Consider the following 14,880-nt stretch of genomic DNA (forward strand, 5'->3'; position numbering starts at 1 on the left):
CTGAGCAGGGAGTCCCACAAGGGGCTTGATCTGAAGACCCTACGATCATGAACTGCGCCAAAGGCAGAGGCTTAAACAATTGATCCACCCAGACACCCCAGTTTTTCAATTTACATTTCAATAAGTGTTCATTTAAGAAGCAAATATGTTGGGGTGCCTGGCTCGTGCAGTCAGTAACATGTGACTCTTCATCTTGGGTTCATGAGTGCAAGCCCTGTATTCAATGCAGAGCTTACTTTAAAAAAAAAAAAAGTAAATATATTATAAAATATGAATTTCAAAATGCAAATTGTTTTTTTAATGATTTTTTATTATATTGTGTTAGTCACCATATAGTACATCCCCGGATTCTGATGTAAAATGCAAATTGTTAAATTTCATTTATAAATATCTGGACAGGGGCGCCTGGGTGGCACAGCAGTTAAGCGTCTGCCTTCGGCTCAAGGCGTGATCCCGGCGTTATGGGATCGAGCCCCACATCAGGCTCCTCTGCTGGGAGCCTGCTTCTTCCTCTCCCACTCCCCCTGCTTGTGTTCCTTCTCTCACTGGCTGTCTCTATTTCTGTCGAATAAATAAATTTTAAAAATCTTAAAAAAAAAAAAAGAAAGAAAGAAATATCTGGACAGTTAGAGATTGGTTTTTAAATATATACAAATATATTTGTAAAATCAATGCTGAAATGATAACAAGCAGTTCCTTTAGGTAATGAGATTGAGTTTTCTTTCCCTCTCTCTTGTTCTTTAGGCATTTTCCAATTTTCCATAATGAGTATGCGTTGATTTTAAAATGAGAAAAAAAATTTAATTTTTTTAATTTAAAATGTTTTCAATATTTTTAAATGTCACTATTATAAGGGTCTATAAAGAGTACTCATGTCCCTACACTATGTGACCATCCTAATGATTATGTCACTACCTCATTGGCAGTCCTTTTCACCTTCAGAACATAGTTCAAACCCTTTAGGATGCAAGACCACATAGACCCTTTGTAAACAACCCTCTCAGCAACTTCTCCCCTCCTCTGTACAGCCTCTCCATCCCAAGCAACATCCATACCAGTTATAAGGAACTTTCTGGCAATTCCTCATAGAAGAATTCCACACTTTCTCATCCCCTCTGCTCTACACCTGCCCTTCTCCCTGCAGGAAAGGACCTTCTCCACCCAGGTATTTTCTAGTCACTCAAAATTAGTTAGCCCAAGAACTTCCTATGACAGGACTTCACCTGCCTTTTCCTATGAAGTTCTGAAGAGTTCCCATAGCACCTTGTGCATGCTTACATCAAAGCATAAATTACCAATATTATACTGTTAAGTTTCAAATTAAACTGTGTAACTTGTTTTTTCATGAAGTGTAACATTGCATTCATTACTAGCCTCCAAGCTATGGGAACGCAGATCCTTCTGCCCAGAAGGCTTCCTGACACAGCCACAGTTCCTCCATCCCCAACTCACTTCTCTCAAAGTTCTGTTCAGGTGTCATTTGGAACAGGAACACTCCTCACTTTCAGGTGAAATTAGGTGTATTCCTCATGCCTCCCCAGCCCTCTGTATAAAGTTTAGACACGCTGCTTTGAAATTACCTGTTTATGTGTCTGGGAGTTCCTCAAAGGCAGAAGCTATGCCTGACTCATGCTGACACAGCCAGCATCTGTGTCAGGCCAGGGCAAACAGTAATCATTGCTATCTGAGCTAAACACCTTCCCTTAAAGCTTTCCAAATCAAAGTTCTAGCTATAATGTATACAGCTCTGTGGTTTCAACCACGATTATTTTGGAGGAAAATTTCGGTCCTATCCTGTGTAAGCAACCTCTGAGACAACCCCCAGTGATCCCCGCTTCCTGGTAGTCACTCTCGTGTAGTACCTTCCCACGCTGTTCCAGGGTGAGTCTGTATGAACAACAGCACATGACAGAAGTCATGGCAAGAATATCACTTGCAAGATCAGCTTATAAAATATCTGGGGCCAAATAGGACAGAGGTAAGCCAAACAATGAATCTGGAAGCTCTAAGCTCTCATTCTCCCACAGAAACATGAAAAAAATAAAAAAAGCAAGTGGCAGGATCAACTTTGTCAGTGCTCTGGAAAATACTCAAAGGTGTATAGCAACCAAACAAATACACAATCCAAAAAAAAAAAAAAAAAAAACCATCTTCTAAAACAATAGGAATGTTTAGGGATGTTTAGTTTGCCCTTTTTCCTCCTCTCCCTACCAGTGTAGCAGCAGTCTTGATCTTGAAGCACCAGCCCAGTTTCCAGATCCCTCCCATGAACAAGAGGGAGCACAGCAAACCTTATTTGAAAATCATTGTGTACATCTGGGTGCCTGGGTGGCTCAGTCAGTTAAGTGTCTGCCTTCAGCTCAGGCCATGATCCCAGGGTCCTGGGATCAAGATCCACACTGGGCTCCCTGCTCAGCGGTCCATTTCTCTCTCTCCCTCTGCCCCTCTGCCCACTTGTATGCTCTTTCCCAAATAAATAAATAACAATCTTTTAAAAAGTGAAAATCATTGTGTACATCTGCTCTGACTTGTCTTGAACTACTTGACAAAGACTCTCATCTTCAGTTTGCTTAACTCAGAACTTAAGTGGAAAAAGCAGTGGGGACTGTTATAAACAATGCAAGGTGGACTACGAATTCACAGATGCCTGGGACAAGATAGAACAAGGTAGAAATGATCAACAGACTGTCTAAGGACTGAAGGAGAAGCTAGGAGGAGATTCCTTGGGAAATTAGAACATTCAAAAGCAGATCTGTATGTGAGGGAATTTAGAAAGCCACACACATGCCAGGCAAGATGCATACCCAGAAAAGACCCAAGAAGGCCTTAAACTTTCACTTTGGGCTGACTCCTAGGATGAGCATAAGCATAACTGAGTGTTGAAGGAGTGCTCCAACAGTCAAACTGCAAAGATTGGGAGAGATAGTTGTACTTCTTTGTTTGCTTTTACATTTCTCTTTTTATATTTTTTGTGAGTTTTTGTTGTTGTTTTGTCTGTTTAGCTCCTGGCATGCAAGGAAATCTTTCAAAACATTAGCTGAAGATTAACTAACGGAACAGATACTTCAGTGACCACACACAATAAGGAATAGTCTTTGCAAAATAGTGTGGGAAAGTCAACCAAGAAATTTACATTTGGCAAAACTGTCCTCCCAAAATGAGGGAGAAATTAAGACATTCCCAGATAAACAAAAACTGAGGAAGTTCATTGCCACTAGACCTGTCCTACAAGAAATACTGGAGAGAATCCTTCAGATTGAAACAAAAGGATACTCAATAGTAACTTGAAGCTTTAAGAAATAAAGATCTCCAATAAAGGTGAATACCTGGACAAATATAATAGCCAGTATTATTGTAATTTTGGTTTGTGGTTACACTCTTAGTGCCACATGATTTAAAAAACAATTGCAGGGGCGCCTGGGTGGCACGGCGGTTGAGCGTCTGCCTTCGGCTCAGGGCGTGATCCTGGCGTTATGGGATCGAGCCCCACATCAGGCTCCTCCGCTATGAGCCTGCTTCTTCCTCTCCCACTCCCCCGCTTGTGTTCCCTCTCTCACTGGCTGTCTCTGTCTCTGTCGCATAAATAAATAAAATCTTAAAAAATAAAAAATAAAAAATAAATAAAAAATAAAAAACAATTGCATTAAAAAAGAATAAATCTATGTTATTAAGCACAGAATATATAAAGATGCAATTTGTAACATCAATATTAATAAAGTGGGGGAGGGGCGCCTGGGTGGCTCAGTCGTTAAGCATCTGCCTTCGGCTCAGGGCGTGATCCCAGAGTCCTACGATCGAGCCCCGCATCAGGCTCCTCTGCTGGGAGCCTGCTTCTTCCTCTCCCACTCCCCCTGCTTGTGTTCCCTCTCTCACTGACTATCTCTCTGTCAAATAAATAAATATAAATAAATAACTAAATAAATCAATAAATAAATAAAGTGGGAGAATGTAGTGGCGTAGGAGCAGAGGTTTTACCTGCAATTGAAGTTAAGTTTGTATCAATTCAAATTAGATCATTATAAGTTTAGGATGTTAAACATAGCCTCATGGTAACCAAAAAGAAAATGTTTATAGAATATATACAAAAGAAAATGAAAAGGGAATCAAAATATGTCATTACAAAAAAACTCAACTAAACACAAATTAAGGCAGTAATGGAGGAAATGAGGGACCAAAAAAAAAAAAAAGCCATAGGACTTACAGCAAATAGCAAATAAAAAAAAAAAAAAAAGGAAGATGAAAACAAATAGCAAAATGGTGATAGTAAGGCCTTTTTTATCAGTAATTACTTTCGGTGTAAATGGATTAAACTCTAATTAAAAGACTGAGATTGGCAGAATGGATTTTTTTTAAGATCCAACTATATGCTGTGTAGAAGACACTTTAAATACACAAAGATGAAATTGAAAGGATGGGAAAAGATACAAGAATACCTCAGAGATATGTGGGTTCATTTCCAGATCACCCCAATGAAGCAAATATCACAATAAAGTGAGTCAAATGAATTTGTTGGTTTCCCAATGCATATAAAAGTTATGCTTACACTACACTACAGTCAATTAAGTGTGCAATTGCATTATGTCTGGGGAAAACAACATGCAAACTTTAATTTAAAAACACTTCAGGGGTGCCTGGGTGGCTCAGTCAGTTAAGCATCTATCTTTGGCTCAGGTCATGATCCCAGGGTCCTGGCATTGAGCCCCTTGCTGGGCTCCCTGCTCAGCAGGGAATCTACCTCTTACTCTCCCTCTGCCCCTCTCCCTGCTCATGTGCTCTTTCTCTCTCTCATAAAAAATATCTTTAAAAAAAAAAAAACCACTTCATTGTTAAAAAATGCTAATCATAATCTGAGCTTTCAGTGAGCCATAATCACTGATCACATGTCCCTACAACAAATATAATAATAATGAAAAAGTTTGAAATATTGCAAGAATTACCAAAATGTGACACAGAGACACAAAGTGATCGAATGTTAGAAAAATAGCACCAGTAGACTTGCTTGATGTAGGGTTGTCACAAACCTTCAATTTATAAAAAATGCAGTATCTGTGAAATGCAATAAAGCAAGGTGCAATAAAAGAAGGAATGCCTGTATTCTGTGCAAACAGTAACCAAAAGAGAGCTGGGGTAACCATGCTAATATCAGATGAAACAGACTTTAAATCAAAAGCTGTTACAAGAAACAAAGGATATTATATATTGATATGAGTCAATTCATCAAGATGATATAAGAATTGTAAACATATACGCACTAAACAACAGTGTCCAAAATACATGAAGCAAACATTGACAGAATTGAAGGGAGAAATAGTTCTACAATGATAGTTGGAGCCTTTAATACCCTGCTTTCAGTAATGGATGAAATAACCAGACAGAAAATCAATAAGGATATAAAGGACTTGAACAACACAATAAACCAAATAGACCTAAGAGATAAATACAGAACATTCCACTCAATAACATAAGCGTACACATTCTTCTCAAGTACATATGGAATTCTCCATGACAGAACTTATGTTAAGCCATAAAACAAGTCTTAATAAATTTTAAAAGATTGACATCATACAAAGTATCTTTTCTAATCACAGTGGAATGAAACTACAAATCAATAACAGAAGAAAAACAGGAAAATACACAAATTGGAAACTGAACAACTCAATCTTAACCAAGAAGGGGGTGCCTGGGTGGTTCAGTTGGTTGAGTAACCAACTTTTGATTTTGGCTCAGGTCTGATCTCAGGGTTGTCAGATCGAGCCCCATGATGGGCTCTACACTAAGAATATAGCCTGCTTAGGATTCTGTCTCTACCTCTCCCTCCCCTCACCCCACTCATGTTCTCTCTCTCTCTCTCTAAAAAAGCAAACGTACAAACAAGGAGTCAAAGAAGAAATCACAAGGGAAATTAGAAAATACCTTGAGACAAATGAAAATAAAAACACAACACTACATACCAGAACTTACGGGATGCTAATTAAATTTCTATTCTAAGATAGCAATTTATTGCTATAAAAACATCCATTAAACAGAAAGATCTAAAATCAATAACCAAACTATAAATCATGAGGAACTAAAAAAAGAAGAGCAAACTAAATTCAAAGCTAGTAGAAGGAAATAATAAAGATTAGAGTGGAAATAGAGAAAATCAATAAAATCAAAAGTTGGTTCTTCAAAAAGATCAACAAAATTGACAAACCTTTAGCTAGATTGACTAAGGAGAAAGACAACTCAAATTCCTAAAATCAGAAGTGAAAATAGGAACATTTCTACTTATTTGACAAAAACATAAAGGATTTTAAAAGAATACTATGAATAATTATATGCCATCAAAAAAGATAACCTAGATGAAAAGGACAAATTCCTAGAAACACACAATCTACCAAAAAACAACTCATGAAGAAATAGAAAATTTGAATAAACCTATAACTAGTAAAGAGATTAAATCACTAATCCAAAACCTCCCAACAAATAAAGGCCCAGGGCTTCACTGGTGAGTTCTACAAAACATGGAAAGAAGAATTAACACCAGTCTTTCTCAAACTCTTCCAAAAAATTCAAAGCACAGAGAACACTTCCTAATATTCTATAAAGCCAGGATTATCCTAATATCAGGACCAAAGACATTACAGAAAAAACAAAATAAAACAAAACAAAAACAAAACTACAGACCAGTATCTTTTATGAGTATTGATGCAAAACTCTCAACAAAATCCTAGCAAACTGAAAAATATACAAATGCATCAAATTAACATGGTGTGCGCCTTAAATTTACATGTTGTATGTCAAGTATATTTCAAATAAATAAACAGCATATTAAAAGGATTATTCACCATGAGCAATGGGATTTACTCTTGGAATGCAAAAGATAGTTCAATGTACAGAAACCAAGCAGTGTAATACATCACAGTAATAGATGGGGGGAAAAAACACATCATCATCTCTAGTGCTGCAGAAAAAGCATTTGACAGGGGCACCTGGGTGGCTCAGTCGTTGGGCGTCTGCCTTCAGCTCAGGGTGTGATCCCAGAGTCCTGGGATCGAGCCCCACATCAGTCTCCTCCGCTGGGAGCCTGCTTCTTCCTCTCCCACTCCCCCTGCTTGTGTTCCCTCTCTCTCTGGCTGTCTCTCTCTCTGTCAAATAAATAAATAAAATCTTAAAAAAAAAAAAGAAAGAAAGAAAAAGCATTTGACAAAATTCAACACCATGTCATTATAAAAGCATTCAATAACCTAGATATAGATGGAATTTCTTCAACATGGTAAGTAGGCCAGATCTCAAAAATCCACAACTAAAAAAAAAAGGAAAAGAAAAATCCACAGCTGACATCATACACAATGGTAAAAGACTGAAAACTTTCCCTCTAAGATCAAGAACTAAACATGGATTCCTGCTTTCACTACTTCTATTCAGCCTAGTATTGGAGGTTCTAGCTAGAGCAATTAGGAAAGGAAAAGAAATAAAATCATCCAAATTAAAAAAATTTGGAAGAAGTAAAATTATCTGTTTGTATGATATGACCTTACATGTAGAAAACCCTAAAAATTCCACGGACTATAAAATTGTTAGAGTTAATAAATAAATTCGGCAAAGTTCCAGGGTACAAAATCAACACACAAAAATTAACTGCGTTTTCTACACTGAACAACCTGAATGGAAATTAAGAAAATCCCATTTACAATGCATCAAAAGGAACCAACTATATAAGAATAAATCTGAGGGGAAAGTCTTGTACATTGAAAACTACAAAATATTATTGAAATTAAAGACATATATAAATGCAAAGCTATTCCATGGTCATAGACTAGAAGAACTAATATTGTTAAGACGACAATACCATCCAAAGTGATCCAGACTCGGTGAAATCCCTATCAAAATTCCAATGGTGTTTTTTGTAAAAATAGAAAAACCCATCCTAAGGGGCGCCTGGGTGGCACAGCGGTTAAAGCATCTGCCTTCGGCTCAGGGCATGATCCCGGCGTTATGGGATCGAGCCCCACATCAGGCTCCTCCGCTATGAGCCTGCTTCTTCCTCTCCCACTCCCCCTGCTTGTGTTCCCTCTCTTGTTGGCTGTCTCTATCTCTGTCGAATAAATAAACAAAATCTTTAAAAAAAAAAAAAAAAGAAAAAGAAAAACCCATCCTAAAATTCACATGGAATATCAAGGGACACCAAATAGCCCAATCTTGAAAAAGAACAAATATGGGAGACTCACGCTTCCTCATTTCAAAACTTGCTACAAAGCTATACTAATCAAAACAGTGTGGTACTGGCATAAGGAGAGATACATAGACCAATGGAATAAAACAGAGAGCCCAGAGAGAAACTTTCTCATATATGGTTAGTGATTTTGGACAAAGGTGTCAAAACCATTCACAGAAAGAACAGTTTTCAACAGATGGTGCTGGGTACTGAATACTCATGCAAAAAGAAAAAGAAAAAAAAAAAGAATTTGGACCCCTTACCTTACCTCATTTACAAAAGTAACTCAAAGTGGATCAAAGACCTAAAATGTAAGAGCTAAAAAATATAAAATTCTTAGAAGAAAACCTAGGGGGAAAGCTTCATGACACTGGATTTGGCAATGATTTTTGGATTTTGCATAGGATACCAAAAGCACAGACAACAAAAGAAAAAATAGGTAAACTGGACTTCATCAAAATTTAAAACTTTTGTGCATCAAAGGACATTAAAAGTGAAAAGATCACCTATGGAATGGGAGAAAATATTTGCAAATCATATATCTGATAAAAGATTAATATCTAGAATATATAAAGAACTCCTAGAGCTCAACAGCAAAAATAAATAATCCAATTTCAAAAATGGACAAAGGACCTAAGTGGACATTTCTCCAAAGATATACAAATGGCCAATAAACACATGAAAAGATGCTTAACATCTAAGCCACTAGGGAAATGCAAATAAAACCACAGTGAAATAACACATCCATTTGGATGGCTATTATTAATAAAATGGAAAATGACAAGTGTTGGTGAGGCTATGAAAAAATTAGAAACCCTTGTGCATTACTGGTGGGAATGAAAAAGGATGCAGCTGCTGGGAAAAAGTTTGGTGGTTCCTCACAAAGTTTAATGTAGAATTATTCAATGATCCAGCAATTCCACTTCTGGGTGTATACCCAAAAGGCTCAAAAGCAGGGACTTAATCAGATACCTGTAAGCCAATGTTCACAGCAGCATTATTCACAATGGCTAAAATGTGGAAACCCAAATCTCCATCATCAGATGAATGCACGTATATATACACACATATACTTATTCATAAAATATTCAGCCATAAAAGGAAATGAAATTCCAATACATGCTACAACACAGATGTATCTTGAAAACATTTTGCTAAGTGAAGGAATGAAGGAAGTCAGACACAAAAGGACAAGCATTTTATGATTCCACTTATACAAGATACTGACAATAGGTAAATTATCATAGACACAGAACATAGAATAGAGGGTATCAAGAGCTGGGAGTGGTGGGAAAAGGGAGTTATTATTTAACAGGTACAGAATTTGTCTGGGATAATGAAAAAGTTCTGAATATAATGGTGATGGTTGAACATTGTGAATGTAGCTAATGCTACCGAATTACTCTTAAAAATAATTTAAATGATTTTTATATTATGTATATTTTGCCATAAAAAAAATTGGGAGGATATGGTAATCAGACTCCAGGATAGCCCTCAATAATCCCTTCCTCCCTGTATTCCATACCCTTGTGTAATACCCTCCAACTGCATATGGGCTTGTGACTCATGTAAGAGTCTAAGTAACAAAAGAAACTGGCATCATTCTTCCTCTCTTTTGGATCATTCATGTGGGGGAAGCCATCTACCATCTTGTGGACAGCTCCACAGATGGGTCCATAGAGGAGGGAAGTGAGCACCTGTCAACAGCCATGTGAATGAACTTGAAGGCAGATCCTCCAGCTGTCAAGATTCCAAATGACTTCAGCCTTAAATAACATAACTGCATACTTGTAAGAGCCGTCCTGAGCCATCCCTCTCAGCTAACCTGCTTTTGGGTTTCTGACCCTCAGATAGATACTGTGTGACATATGTTATTTTAAGCAGCTAAATTTGGGAGTAATTTGTTACACTAACATATAATACCAGAGGTGGGAGTATCAGAGTAAAGGGAAAGAAGTGAAAGCAAGACCATATGTCATGAAAGAAAATAATCACGAAACACTGGTATGTTTTATACCTGAAATATTGCATAAAATTTCATATTTTGTAATTTAAAAAAAGCTTTCTCAAGCTAATCATTTAGTGTATAATGACTAATAGATTTTAAAGGAACAAAAGGAGAAAATGTCAATCTTAAGGGACAAGAAAGTTGAGCTCACACAGGATAAAGGGCTTCAGTTTCGTTGGCATTAAAAGTTTTTATTCTGAATTTAATCCACAATCTATACAAGTTATTTACAAGGCATGAAAATGGAAAACAGCACAAAATACGATTGAGGTATAAGCTGAGAGCACAGTATGTCATGTTTCAATAAATATAATTCAAAATTTGTAAACTAAGTGACCAGATAGATGAGTCTTGTTTTATAGTAAAACCATATAAAATATTTATTTCACGTGAGGTAGAGGACAGTTTTGTGTGTCGTGTGATGCAACCAACCACAGCAATTTTAACCATAAAACTGTACATCATTGGCAAAATTTTAAATTGAATTATGGTCAATGTAGTCAACAACCTGTTTCAAGAGTTGCAGAACAGATACTTACTGCCTTCACAGGTTAGAAATTCAGAAATAATTTAAGACTACTGTGTTGGCTTAAAATTATCAGGATAAGCAAATACTTCTAACAGGATGGTTAAAAGCAAGTATATTTTATTTCTCCCAAACTATAATTCCCCCAAAGTTGTCCTAGATTAAGCAATTCTTTTAGCAGGACTTTTTTTTACTAGAACTACTTTAAGTATGCTGTGCTTTATTTTCAAGTGAGGTATCTATATTGAAGAAAAAAAATCTCATAAATTTCTTTTACATTCAACTAACTTAATATACTATTTTGTTTTCTGGGCTTAATTTTTAAATTTCAGCTTTTACATTTGATCACTTTCTAATTCAAAACAGTAGCACTATATAAGACATTTAATTCTATTACTAAAGAAACAAGCTCCAGATCGCATTACAGTTTTCAAAGCCATCTAAAATGGAAAGATTCTACAAAAATAAAAAGAAACATAAAAACAAAAAAAAAACTGTCCTTTTAAACAAGATGCAATATAGAATACCCAAATTTCTTCCAATAAGGAAATGCTTCAGTATCCTATACTAGAAAAAAATTTAAACTTTTTATTCAATCCCACAATGTATAATACAGCAGTAATGTGTCCCTTATTGCTGACAGCTTCAATAAAAATTAACAAGTAGTTCTAAGCACAGAAATAGATGTACAGTATGAGCACAACTTTTCATTATATTGATTTTTAATGTCCTGTCGTGCGGATTAAATGCATAAGAGCAAATGAAAATGAGGATTTTCCCCAAAGCTATCAAAACGTAAGTCATTGAGAAGAAAATTTTAGAAGCTGATCAAAAACCTTCAGAACCAGCTTGACAATTTCAGGGAAATACCTTGAACATGTTTCGTATTACTTGAGTTTCCTTACTCTACTTTCCTTCAAACAGAAGCCCCAGATGTGCAAATAAATTGGTTGTTCCGTCATGACTTCTAAAACCTATGGATAACCTGCAAATATCATCGTACTCGTCTATTTCACCTACTTTAGTAACTGGTTCTTAATTCAATATGTACAAATGATTTTATATCTCAACTGGTAATATATTAAATATGCTATAAAATTAGTTCAAGAAGCATAAAACATCCTGACTCTCATGGACACAGAAATAGAAGCAAAAGAATATGCTTTACAAAACTAAAGCACAAGCCAAAGTTGCGTTGCTGGTCAAATCCTTTCATAGTGTTGTTACAAGTTGCATTTGTGAAATCAGCTGGTTAGAGCTTCCTCAGTGACAACAGGTTTTACGTTTACTACCTTTATAGATTTGGTACCTTTTACTCACAACAATTAAAGTATAGAAACTATTGTTACCCAAATGAAACATCACCCATCACCCAGTAAGCTAATACTCTATGTTTTCTTCCTTCTTAAGATGCTCTACGCTTTTGATAGGCCGTTCCTTTAATGCAGTTTTTTAAAGTAAATATTTTTATATTTTTCCTAAAAAGAATAATATTACAAAGTCTGAGGAAAAATCTGCTTGCCTAACAAATTGGCACACAAAAACTAACACCAAAACAAACTTTAAGCTAGCAACCAACACACAAAATGAGCATGCAAAGAATAGAAGAATAAGTTTATATGGATATTTCAGCAGAGGCCACTTTTAAAGTATTACAAAATCTCTCTATTTTTAACCTATGTGGTGCAGTTTAACTTAAAATTACTTTTAACTAGAATAGGTATAATATTTACAATTGACTAAAAAGCTCTATTTTCAAGGAAGTTAGACAGAAACCTATGGCACATCATGATCTTCTGGAAAATGAAGACGATACAATTTTATGTGGCAAGTTTTCCTAATGCGAAGGACTAGGAAAAATATTTCTTTACTCAATTCTAACTTAAGAGTTTATGATGATTCAAAGATGTTTAAGCACTGCTAAGAATTTTAAAATAAAATATTTCAAAGAGTAAGCAATTTATTTTAGAAGTTTTGGGTTGAAACTTAAGTAAGCTTGCCATTTACTAAGTAACATAAGCACTAAGATTTTTTAGTAAATTAGAAAAACAAAATTATAGGGGCTTGAGTTTATCTCCCAAAAAGCTTAGCTGTGACACAACTAAAATGAACTTTATCATAAGATGTCTTTGTGATTTTTCTTTCTCCAGATCTAAATAAAAGGTATCAGGAGGGTATATCATTTTTAACATTTGTTCCTCCTTGAGGAAACCAAGAATCAACAAATTAAATTGCAGGGTAATATAGTAAAATTTAAATGGCAAATAGAAAATACACATTTACATCACACTCTAGTAAAGAAACTATACTTTGAGAAGTACAAAAATTCTTCTAAGATATGTAAGTACCATTAAGTGAAATACGAAAATAACTGGCTAAATGATAACCTACTGATTTTTGAAGGTCTATACCAGTAGAGTATCTCTTGTCTACGCTGGGAATTGTATACAACCTTAACTCTAGCTGATCTATTTTAAAAATAAATTTAGCTCTCAAGTAATTTCATACAGTACCCTACATGAGAACATAAACATAAAATTCCTGGAATAATAATGTCAATTAATGGTAGCTTCAGGAAACTTCCTTTAAAAACTGCATACTAAGAATTTTACCTAGTATCTTTTAAGCCAAGAATTAACGAATATGAAATTTGCCATTAAAGAATGACAGACTTTTCTGTGCAAAAAAAAGTGCAGAAGATTTGCCCCTCCCCCAACCTATGGAATTCCTTTGTCTTCTAAAAATTAACTAAAAACCTTTTAGTAGCAGGTAACTAAACTTCCCTATATTAACCTACCATACACTACCAGTTGACTGTAAATTCCTGATTTGGATATTAAGTAGTAATTGAAAATGGTCCATTCGTGCAAATATTGATAAGACTTAACATTTAAACATACAAAAATCCAAAATAACCTTCAAGGTGTTTAATATTTTACAATTTAAGGAAAAACAAACCCATTAAGGAAAACAAATCTATTATATAAATTTCAGTAAGACCCATAACTACATATAAAAACTGTACAGGAGGATTATGGATTGTATACAAACTGATGTACATCAATGGTATCAGTTTTTCTCAAGAACATTAATATTTTCACACCTCTATTAACAACATAAACAAAAGTCCAAAAATTATTACATTTTATTCCCTCTTCTGAAGTTGCTGCATAAAAAAAATTCTAAATATAACCACATTGAAACCAAAAAACAAATTACAACTGCTTCTTTTATTTAATAGCAGTGTATAACGATGTTATCCTTCCTCATTATGCCTATGGGGAGTGCTATAACCTCATCAATGAAATTCCTCTTTTGATAAAATGCCTCTTGAGAGACATTAAAAAGAGAACTGGTGGAAATTCATTCTATAATACGAAATAAAAGCACATTTTATGTATAATAATGAGTATACTATATCAATTTAGAAAGGAGACTGTGTTAACGAAAAAAATGGAGATTCAACTCCTTCAGTAGCTCTATATATCTGAAATATGAAACCACCATTGTATGTAAAATTGAATCTAATATATGGGTAACAAAACTGTGACCACAACTATCACACAATGCAGCTTTTAAAAAGTATACAACTGCTAAATTTGCATTACAAATATAGGCAGATTATCTAATAGTTCAAACCATATAGTGCTGTTTCTAAGCCGGTTGAAAAAAAAAGTACAAAGAAACATACATTTTCATTCATTTGGAAAATGTAAAAATTTATGTACTAATATATAATCAATCTCTTCACTTTCTCTGATCTACAAATGGATAGGATGCCTAGTTATCTTCATGCAGACAAGTTATTCATAATTCAATAGCCAAAGCAAATAAACAAACAAAAATAACCCTGTTGAGAATACACAGATCAATCTCTTTGAAGGTTTCTATTCTTTAGCAGTCTTAGATGATTTCAAAATTTGCAGCTTTAGCTCTTTTATCATCATTTCTAACTTCTGTCTTGCCTCCCGTTCCTGTCGAAGTTCATCCTGGAGTTCTTGCCTATCAGCCTCAGCATGGTCCAATCTCTGTCTCAGTTCTGCCAACTGTGAGATTTAAAAGACTGCATCAGTTTTCATTGAGTTTTGTTTTTCCATTTAATCTTCACATCATGGCAAAGACCTACTTTCAAATTAATCTTTACAAAAT

The 14,880-nt window shown here is 35.2% G+C and overlaps 1 protein-coding gene across 2 annotated transcripts in view; it reads right to left on the bottom strand.

Annotated features, from left to right (window-relative positions):
* Nucleotides 1-10,375: 10,375 nt before the first annotated feature.
* Nucleotides 10,376-14,880, bottom strand: part of SKIL (SKI like proto-oncogene) — a 28,661-nt gene continuing 24,156 nt past the window's right edge. For both annotated transcript variants that reach the window (XM_034663027.1, XM_019801357.2), the window contains one exon: nt 10,376-14,777. In XM_034663027.1, coding sequence (XP_034518918.1) covers nt 14,619-14,777 — 159 coding nt within the window. In that variant the 3' untranslated portion in view covers nt 10,376-14,618. The remainder of the gene's footprint in view (nt 14,778-14,880) is intronic.

The sequence above is a fragment of the Ailuropoda melanoleuca genome, chromosome 1 (genome assembly GCF_002007445.2).
Source record: "Ailuropoda melanoleuca isolate Jingjing chromosome 1, ASM200744v2, whole genome shotgun sequence".
Classification (NCBI taxonomy): domain Eukaryota; kingdom Metazoa; phylum Chordata; class Mammalia; order Carnivora; family Ursidae; genus Ailuropoda; species Ailuropoda melanoleuca.